Here is a 10,578-nt window from a genome sequence, read left to right as displayed (position 1 = left end):
ATTATTCATGGTATTAATACCATACCGTGTTCTTCCAACGCTCAATGGATTCGCATCTCTCATCCCTACCATGCAATAATTGATATTCCACCGTATTGGAAATGGCCAAAAAACAACCATCGAAGCTAAATGGAACCACACTTCACAAACCCGGACCCAACACAATGTTACCCCATAGATGATATAATTGATCTGACCTCTCACAATAAGATACATGAAAAGATAAACACTCTCCCTCATATTGCATTCCAAAAAATGATAAACATCCACCTGCCCAAGATAGCCCCCATGACAGAATTATCTGGCCGCAATCAAAATATGGAAAGTAAACTACATCTTCGGGATATAAATGTCTAACCCCACAATTTGGTCAACCTCTTCAGAACCCCCAACCACCTACCAAATTATTGTGGACATTATTGTGTCCACTAAGAATTCAGTTTTTCTTTTGGAAAGCAATTAATGAAGGTTTTCCAACCTTCTATATCCCTAGCCGCATCCATTTAACTAACTCCAACATTTGCCTCAAATCCAACGTTGATCCAGAATCTGCGGCTCACATGCTACTTCAATGCCCAATAATGGCTTCATCTTGGAACATCTTGCTCACGCCGCTCTAAACCACACCAAATTCCAACTATACCCCCACAACTGATGTAACTCCTCACAAACCATTTCCCAACTCTTACAATAATCAACACCAATTTCACTCATCTCCTCATTCTGATTTCTATTATGGACCTTACTGGTTAGATATGAATGTACTAGTATATCGCCAAAAGCAAATAATAACATATGAAATTTAGCCGGGGCTCAAAAACAGTAACATGATTATTCCAGGACTTTAGAAACCTTACGTCATTTACTACCAGACGATTCTTAGGTATCTAATCACTTCGAAAGCACCAAAAGTATATCGACAATCTCGGTGGGATGGTACACCCCAAACATGAACTGGATAAAGATTAACATTGATGGGCCTAGGTTTTGCATGTGCAGATTTCATCTGTAGGGATTCAGAGGGTCTAGGAATTACGACTGCATTAACAACAATATAATGGGCTCTGCTTTTGGCATCCAGAACCGCAACGGAAAGGCAATGGCCAAAAGTTATTTTGAGATGGATTCATAAAACCTCCTCGGATTCATCACCTCACGCATTACTCCACTTTGGTACATCTCAGGGATGATCGATGAAATAAAGAATTAAATGCAACAGGTTCCGCAAGCTAATATCCAACACAACTACAGAGAAGGAAATCAAGCAACAAATGGCATGGCCAATCATGCAACACATAGAAGTCAAATGAGAAACTATTAACCAAAATATGGGAAGTCCCATTTTGTATCAGTCGAATTCTTTTCGATGACTCTGTGGGTATCACATATCCACATGATTAATCCTCTATTAACAAATACTCCCTCCGTCACAAACCTGCCTATCTTTTAGAGACGGAGGTAGTACATGCTTAAAAAAAAAAAATTGTACCAAATGGTAATTCCTATCAGCCTTGGAAATTAATCGTTCAGGTGCAGATATCACTTCCTGACCTGGTGCCTGGTGGGTAAACTAGAGCGATTCAGGTTGGTTCAATAGAATACTGAGTCGTCCGATTTTATAATTGGGGATTTAAGTCGTACACAGAACTCCGAATCTGCTATTCTAGAGGAAGAACGACCTGAAAACCACAAAACAGTATCTCTGAAGCAGAGAGGTTTTGATTGTGCTCATCATCTTAAGAGAAAGAGGGCCTCCAAGTTATTGAAGATGACAGAAGCATTCATCAGGAAGAAATCAGGAATGGTAAGTGTGAAGGAAATGCCGATACTTCAAGATGGACCACCACCAGGTGGTTTTGCTCCTGTTCGATATGCTCGTAGAATTCCCACAAAAGGACCTAGTGCTGTTGCCATTTTCTTAGCAACCTTTACTGCTTTCTCTTGGGGTATGTATGAGGTCGGCAAGGGTAACAAGATCAGAAGGTTAGTTTTTTCTTTTGTAAATCTTTATCAAGTAATTCATCTTTCTAACCTATCATTTTTATTTTATTTTTGTTTCGATCAATTGATTTATTGATTTATTTGATTTTGATACTTTTCATTTCAATTCTGTCCTGTGATTTTAACCTAGGTTTATTTGGTAATTTGGTATTATTAGTTTTAGGGCTTTATTTGCGCTTGTGTCATTGGTGGCACTTGATGGATGTGTTTCTCCAATTTGATCTGAGATTAGCATTCTATAAAATGACAATGCAGTTGGCAGTTTTAGACAATTGATAGATGAGATTATGTTGAATTCAGGCCAGGGAATATTCTCTTAGCGAAGTTTGGCAAAATGATATAGAGTTGTATAGGAAATCCAGTCAATTGTAATTTGTAAATGTAGAGTTGGTCTGGTGCCAGGAACAAAATCAACATTCTTTATCTAAAATTTGTAGTAAACTGTTTGTACAGGACACCCACTTGCTTATTTGTCTTAATTGAGAAAACTAGAAACATTTTTAAGCTCTGGACTCAAAGAAAAAATCTTATTGATAGATGACTTCGAGTATTAGGAGTTATAGGCTGCTCATTGGGTTGTGGAAATGAAAGATTCTAGTGCAACAACAACTTGGACCTAGGACTTGTCCATGCTTATTACTTTCTTAGGTACGTATATTATAACTTAAGGGGGTTCCTTTGTGGTTGCTGTGCTTTTGGTTTCATATGCTTTGGGGCTTTAGTAAGATGTGTTTCTTTTGTTATTCGTTGGTTGTACCACTTCTTTAATTCCAATATGGAGATATGTAGATGAGGGTTTACATAAAATGGCAAACGTGTTTTAAAATCTTAAGCAAATTTATGTGCTTTCAATAGCAAATTATACAAGTGATGAGTGGACCAAGGAACAACTCAAGCACAGTGCGAGGGACCTGAAGTTTCTGAAATAGATTTTAGGTGAGAGCGTTCAGTGAACAATATGTGTTATTCACTGAGAATGCTCCTGAATCAAGTTTTACATTGAAAATTTTGTCTACAGGGTTTTCTACTTTTCTTCGAGTGTCTGAGACACAGTTGTCTTTAAGGTTTCCAGCTGCATAAACTGTAATCCAAATTGCACGTTGCTTCCACATGTGACTTAAAAATAATCTGTTTACTGCACTATATGGAAATTTTGAACATCATGGAAATTGGTGCAGATAACAGACGGGAACTATGATGAGTACCTGAGTGTTAATGTATACAACATTAATTTTTGCTGTCTAGGTTGAGGGAATGTGTCTTTCAATGTGGGAATTTGTTGTGTGATATGACATGCTGAATTCACAGATGAACAAACCCTAAACTTCTCAATACACAACTAGCTTTTTCTCGGTTTAGACACTTTTTATTGTCTTGTCCGTGGTGGGTGTTCGGGTGTATATTGTCTGCTAACAGCTACTTGCATACTTGAGTAAAACCCATTTTCCTAGGGGGTAAAAGAAGATCTATCCAAATAACCTTGTTAGTTCCAGTTTAGGTGGACACCTATTGCTCAACCTTAAATGCTTTGTCAGGGAGTTCCACTGCTTCTCAAGGACTCTGACGATTAGTCACTCCTGTCTTAACTCTGCTAGAAGTGAAGCTCTCTTTAAGGACAATTTTGGCATGGTCTGACAAGTGGTGCTGACACGTACATGTTAATGATGATATGCAGGGCATTCAAGGAAGAGAAATATGCTGCCCGAAGAGCGATTCTCCCTATGCTTCAAGCCGAGGAGGATGAAAGGTGAAATCTACATTGTCAATCCTGTCCAACTACACACTTCTATGTGAAATGAGGACTAAATCTTACCTAACTTTATTTCAGATTTGCCAGCGAATGGAAAAAGTATCTAGAGGAAGAGGCGAGAATCATGAAGGATGTTCCAGGCTGGAAGGTCGGTGAAAGCGTTTACCACTCTAAGAGATGGATGCCCCCTGCTAGTGGGGAACTCCGTCCTGATGTCTGGTAAGAGGCTTGCTTGTATAAATCTGTGGAGGTGGATTTCTAGCTGGGTTTAAAGCTGATGGACAATTCTCTCAGTTCGGATTTCGCTGCCCTCCTCCTTGAATTATCTGAACCGTGATAATATGTTACCTGAAGTCAATTTAAATAGACTGTCTTTGTTTGTTGTATGGAGTTCAAAGACAAGATAATAATAAAACACCTGTGTTACGGATGCTACTTTTATTTGTCGAGTTCCTTTAAACGATATTGGTTTTTCTCCAAAGAAAGAAAGAAATGTAAGTCTTGGATTTTTGAGATGTTCATCAAAATTATGTGGTGCATTCTTGTTGCGAATCAAGTTCTATTTCTCACCAAGCCAGAGTGGATTCTGCAAGTCTCTGTAACCTGATTTGGTAGGGTTTGGTTCCACAAAGCCAGAGGTTCAAAAGTTCTGTTTCTGAAATACTGGGAAGAGGTGGTCTTTTTTGTTCACAGATTGCACTTTGGTGAAATAACTCCAGTAGCTTGAATAGTAACCGGAACTCTAGAGAAATGGTAAGTAAAGGACGCGGTTATGCTCAATGGTAACAGGGTTCACTACAATGTTTCTGGATATGTATTACTACACCCCCACCACATTATGATGTCTTACACTCCCACCAAGATGATGCATTTTGTGGTATGTAATGCCATCATCAGTCAGTTTTCATTTTAGCTGTTGATCGATCAGTTTTCATTTCATCTGTGTTTGAACCACTGCTTCAAACACAGATACTTATGGAGATTCTTGTAGCCTGATTGTATACGAGAAGAAGAAGGTTAGCTTCTACTCCACTATCAACTCCACTATCAACTGAAGTGCTCTGCAGTGTACGAGAAGGAGGTTAGCTTCTACTCCACTATCAACTAAAGTGCTCCAGTGAATCTTTGTGTATCATAGTCTACGTTGAAATATTGAGTATTCCTCGGATAATGTTAACATCACCGCCTTGAAATGTTTCACATATAATTTGGTCTCGGTTTAGAGAGATGTATTTCAGAGGATAAGGAATAATCGTGGCACTTGGTTGCTCCCAAAAACAAACACTAAACAATTTAACATCTTGCAATCACTTGATATATCTCCTTCCAATTTTTTAGTTGCTAACGAGACATTTGGGCACTACTCGTTTTGACGTGATAATCGCATTTGCTTCCGATAGTCAAATACGCATCTCACTAATGTGTGAGGTGTTTCGAGATAATTCAGTCTTGCCAACAGCGCTAAGTAACTCCGCAATAGCATGTCTTAAATTGGCAAAACTAGGAAGAATTGAAACCTCCTTGAAAATGTAACACTGCAACACTACGAATTAAGCCCAATTTTTTAAGGAAACCCTACGCAGTAAGTAAGATAATAGCATAATACAAACTTGTTAACATGAAATCATGTGGCAAAAAGCTTGACAACGGATATAAGACAGAGGTTCAAGATATTTTTTGTTCTTTTCTGTACATTATTATTAGGTCACACATCCACTCCTTCCCTTGACACGTAACCCAGGCCTTCAATTTAACTCCTCTTCTTCCTCTTCTTCTCTTCTTTCTCGGATGCGTTCTTCAACTGCAGTTTAAAGGATAACAAGGGAAGATTAGCCAAGACACCAAGTAACCAGACACTAAGATAATGACAACCTACAGAGATGATACTTACCATGATGATGAGAACACGTACAAACACAGCCACCAAATCGGTAAATAGGGTTAATGAATGATTGACGTAATCAAGATCCCCAAGGTGAGCTTTCTGAATAATCTCCTGGGTGTCTACCACCATGTAACCCAGGAACACCAGCAATCCAAAATACAACTGAAATGATTTAAGTCCAAGTTAATATCCTTAAATCATACCATTATAATATTACTAGCTTGTTTAACAGGAAATACGACTATTACCTCAAACTTGAAGACAGCCGCGTAACCCCCAAAGATTGAAGAGGCAAATGATAACCAGAACAACAGAGAGATGCCCGATGACAGAAAACCTCCCAAGTACAGATATTCACGACGCCTTGCTAACATTGCAGCTCCTGAGAAACAAGCAAAAGCTATTGCAGTCCCCACAAAGGCGCTTATAATAAGGCTGCACTCAAGCGAAAGAAAGCAATATCAGACACAGTGAACAAAGAAAACGGAAAAAAATAAAGTTTTTCCAGTGAACAATGAATCTGAAATTTGTATTCAGCATGCCCTCAAAATGCTAGCTAATCCCAGAATTATTCTTAATACCATCCGGCCAATATTTCACAGAATAGAGCGAGACAATATACACACACAAAGGAAAGTCTAAGAAAATGCTCCTAATTATTGCAAAGAATCACTCTTTATATATATAGGAGTGGAAGGATATGGTAAGCCAGACATTTTTCTCTTACACCAGACTCACTATGATCCAGGGGAAAAACCCATCACATTAACATGCAACATCTAGATCACTAGAATGCAGAATCCAACAATAACAGAAATCAGAAAACAAACATGTGAAAGCATGATACAAGAAACAAACACAAGAAAGAAATATAGTGACTCAACCTAATTCATATGAAGTACAAAATAAGCGAATCCAGATCAGCCTTCAGTGAAGCATATAACAGAAGCACACAACCACCCCTGCATTCAGTCTTAGCAGCATTCCCACAAGTAGGATGAGACCATAATGGTATTCAGGGCTAACAGTACAAACAAGCACCATGCTTTACAAACAACAAACGTTTTCTCTCTTGTAACTTAAATAACAGACATCCATAACAACAAAGTACAAACAAACAATGTTTATCCATCTACACTTACCTAGAGTCAATATCCACAGCCACCTGAATAAGAGGACCAATAGAAGCCCCTTGAAGGAGAGCAGAAGCCATTAACAGACCAACTTTCTTTTTCTGTATCACCAAATCATACAATTTCTTAAGATTACTAAACTACACACCAAATAACCAAATATAGAAAGCGAGAAGAAAGTGAAACAAGAATTACCTCCTCATATGCAGGAGTCATGCTTAGCCACAGAATGCATCCCACGGATGCAAATGTTGTGAGTAAACCTCCAATGTTCATAAGAATATGAAGGTAAGCACCAAGTGAAGCAGATATCAAAGCACAGGATAAAGAGAGATAAACCTACAAAATTACAAACCAACGGAGATTAATCTTCAAATTCTCAACAACCAAACTAAATCTCTACAAAAACATTGTCAGGTCCAACCTGATAACCATATCATTCACATCAATTCGTAAATTACTCAGTAAAGAAAACCTAATTTCCCCAAAACGTAAAGAAAACCCTAAATCCAGAAAAACCTAACAAAATTGTTCGAAAAACAAAGAAGATCAACACAAGTAAACCCTAAAAGGTAGATTTAATTTACCAGTTTGAGATGATTCTGAACGACGGGTGAAATCTGTCTGAAGTTTTTGAGAGATTCATAACTCCAACTGTTTCGAGAAGATTGTTGACCTTGAAAGAACGATGCGAACGAATCCATTTTCTTTTCTTTAGCACAAAATCACGAACCCTAATTTGCAAATCCTGTTCAAGAACGAAAGTCTTCTCCCGGAGAGAAACAAAAACTATTATTATTATAGCTGATACCCTTTCGCCTCGGTTGGCTTTATATTGGGGATTCAGTTGAAGTCGCAAATAAGGAACTGGAATAAAACTACAAAAATACCCTTGTTTCACTGATTTATTGCTTTGTATTTTTCTTACAGTGGTGGTAAATTATCATTAAAGGATAGGATAATTTAGGATTTCAAAAATATGTTTCCGGAAAGTTCTCAGAAATCGAGAAGAAACTCGAACCAGATGACGACTTTATCTACTTTCTTCATTACGAAGTAAAAAGTGGATCATTAGTGACGCAAATTTATGCACGCACGGCTTATCTCAGCCGTTGGATTGCTAGTTACCAGCATACAAGCCGTTGATCTTATAATTTTTTCCGTGGTCAGTGTATAGTCGTCCGATCACAGAAGCAATTATTGCCAATTTGCTTTTTCAAACCTCCATTGTAACGAGAGCTTTGAGCCGGCGGTGAGAATTTGAATGGCTAAAACGAGCACCTTGCCATTAGAGCAAAGTTTTACGGTGGAATCTAAATTATTTTAAATGTGGAAAAATTGTAGAATTCAAGTCTAATGTTTCCATATTGGTATCATCCACAGTTTTTCCAAACCATGTTTCATGGTTTTGTGGAATGCTGGGTGGAATCCAAAAAAAATGGGAATCGTATTAACGTCAAACGCTATTCAGAATAGTGTGTTAGAAGATGAAAACGCTAATAAAAATAGCGTTGGACGGTATTCTGAATAGCATAACTCAACCGTTATTTTGAATCGGGTTTAGGGCAGTTATGAATAACGTTTGATCAATGAACAGGATTTACAGGAAGTGGTGAATTTAATCTGACATTAAACTCTAATATGTCGACACATGGCAGTTAATGAGGTGAGACGAATCTGTCTGAATATTATTTTAGTGAAATAATGTTTATCTTTACTTTAGAACGCGACCAATGTTTTTTTTTCTTTTGGTTCGTTGACGGTGGAGGTAAAACAATTTTGTGACTTTGTTAGTGCGGATTTTTTGGTGGATAAGATTATTAAGATTTTTCAGTTCGTTGGTTTTCAAAAAAAACGTTAATCTTATTATTGTTTAACGTTGTTTTGATTGGCGTTGGATCGTTGACCAGGTCAAGCACTATTCATAATGGTGTTTTTCCCACGTTATTTTGTTTAGCGTTAAACCCTATTTTGATTACCGTTTCTATGATTCCATCATTGAATTTGAGCTTCCATGAACGATTACAAATGTTGAGCTGGCATGGAAGATGGAAGATGGAATTCTCCCACCATAAGACTTGTTCTTAGTCCCTGGGGAATCACCTACCAGTAATCCAACAAACTGCATCCGAGCTACAACAACTATAGCGGTAGGCTGGTCCATTCCAGAGACAGACTGGATAAAAATCAACACTGACGGAGCTGCTAGAGGTCACCCAGGATGGGCAGGAGCAGGCTTTATTTGCAGGGATTCAGAGGAGGCAACTGTGATGGCCCTAGCACGACCGTTAGGAATACCACTGCACTATCAGTCGAGACATAAGCCACTCTACTAGCAAACAAAACTGCAACGGAAAGCAATGGCCAAAACTCTTATTTGAAACGGACTCCGAAAATCTGATGCGCTTCATAAAATCCTCCATGGAACCTCCATGGTATACTGCAGGAATGATTGCTGAAATTAAGCAGAGAATGCTACAAATTCCTCACTGTATACAACATAACTATAGAGAAGGAAACCAAGCAGCAGATGGATTACCAAACTTCGCAGCATATGGTAGCCAGCCGGGAAACATCTCGACAACAATCTGGGACCGGGCAATCCCACATTTTTTTAGCCAGAATTTACGAAATGACTCAATGAATACTAAATACCCATGTGTAATTGCTTTTTAGTTTTGTAATTTAACTCATGCTTCAAAAAAAAAAAAGAGGAGTAGAAATAAAAATAACATAAGATCCAATTGATCAAACTAAAACATTAAGAGATAAAAGAAGTCGAGTTTTTTTTCTAGGAAAAAGATAAATACTTGAAATATACAGTTGCCACTCGCACTAACACGAGTGACATAGGGTTATAGAATTGAAATTGTGCAACATGACTTAATAAATTAAACAAAGATTGAGATTATAGAATCGATCCCTTCGTTCTTCCTTCCTTGTCCAATGCATCTGCCACTCCGTTCCCCTTTCTTCTTATATAAAGCGTCCTAATTTTGTTGAAGTTTTTAAACATTCCTCGAACTTCTTCTAGAATCTTACCACTCTGCCAATCCAAGTTAACTTCTTTTCCTGCTAGATAGTTGATCACACATCTTGATTATCTTCTTCCAGAATTATATTGGATTATATGTGGTGTTCCTTTTTCAATATCGGACCCTTAACTTGTTGCTTATTAAACATTATGTTATGTCATCTCCACCCTTAAATAAGAAAAATAACGTCGCTTTCGTTTCCATAAAACTATTTGTCATTACCGAACCAAACTTAATAAGAATCTTATTTCTTGGTCGTGAAACATGAAAACGTCTCATTCTAATATGTCAGTGGATTGAATTTCACCATTAACACACTGCACAGATTTATCCTGATTCCCCATCCTAGTTATCAATTGCTTGTTAAGCTCAAATGTTCCACCAAACTAGTCGTTTGTTGGTATTAAACTTATGTATATGTTAAATATATATAAGGCATTTAAATAATAAATTATACTTCTTCCCTACTCAAATGATATTTTTTTATTAGTTGATACATGACGAATTTCTTGTGTCAAATTCATATTCCAACAACGAATTATACACGTAAATATGTCGTTCCGAAATACTATTGACTCACTAACCATTGTCCTAATTTAACTTTTATGAATCCGAATAATATTTGTACGTCTGATGTTTCGTTCATCTGCCGAATTCCAAATTGCTAACTAGGCTTATGTGTAACATTTTCAACCCAGAAAATACGTGCAATGCTTGTGCCCTATTATATCTGCACTAGTTCATACACAATGATACGAGACCTATTTTTCTTAT

The 10,578-nt window shown here is 37.6% G+C and overlaps 2 protein-coding genes across 2 annotated transcripts; one reads left to right on the top strand and one right to left on the bottom strand.

Annotated features, from left to right (window-relative positions):
• The first annotated feature begins 1,643 nt into the window (after positions 1–1,643).
• Positions 1,644–4,303, top strand: LOC113297273 (NADH dehydrogenase [ubiquinone] 1 alpha subcomplex subunit 13-B-like). Its single transcript, XM_026545701.1, has 3 exons — positions 1,644–1,983; positions 3,677–3,748; positions 3,830–4,303. Exons 1-3 carry the CDS (start codon positions 1,769–1,771, stop codon positions 3,972–3,974), a joined length of 432 nt encoding a protein of 143 aa, XP_026401486.1. The 5' UTR covers positions 1,644–1,768; the 3' UTR covers positions 3,975–4,303.
• Positions 4,304–5,295: 992 nt separating this feature from the next.
• LOC113297272 (bax inhibitor 1-like) lies at positions 5,296–7,577 on the bottom strand. The gene is made up of 6 exons (XM_026545699.1): positions 7,357–7,577; positions 6,965–7,108; positions 6,779–6,870; positions 5,885–6,071; positions 5,643–5,798; positions 5,296–5,552 (listed from the first exon to the last, which is right to left on the bottom strand). Exons 1-6 carry the CDS (start codon positions 7,471–7,473, stop codon positions 5,502–5,504), a joined length of 747 nt encoding a protein of 248 aa, XP_026401484.1. The 5' UTR covers positions 7,474–7,577; the 3' UTR covers positions 5,296–5,501.
• Between the last annotated feature and the right edge of the window lie 3,001 nt (positions 7,578–10,578).

Source organism: Papaver somniferum, chromosome 7 (genome assembly GCF_003573695.1).
Source record: "Papaver somniferum cultivar HN1 chromosome 7, ASM357369v1, whole genome shotgun sequence".
Lineage (NCBI taxonomy): Eukaryota > Viridiplantae > Streptophyta > Magnoliopsida > Ranunculales > Papaveraceae > Papaver > Papaver somniferum.
Note: the sequence above shows the minus strand (reverse complement) of the source record. Positions and strands in the feature narration are given on the sequence as shown.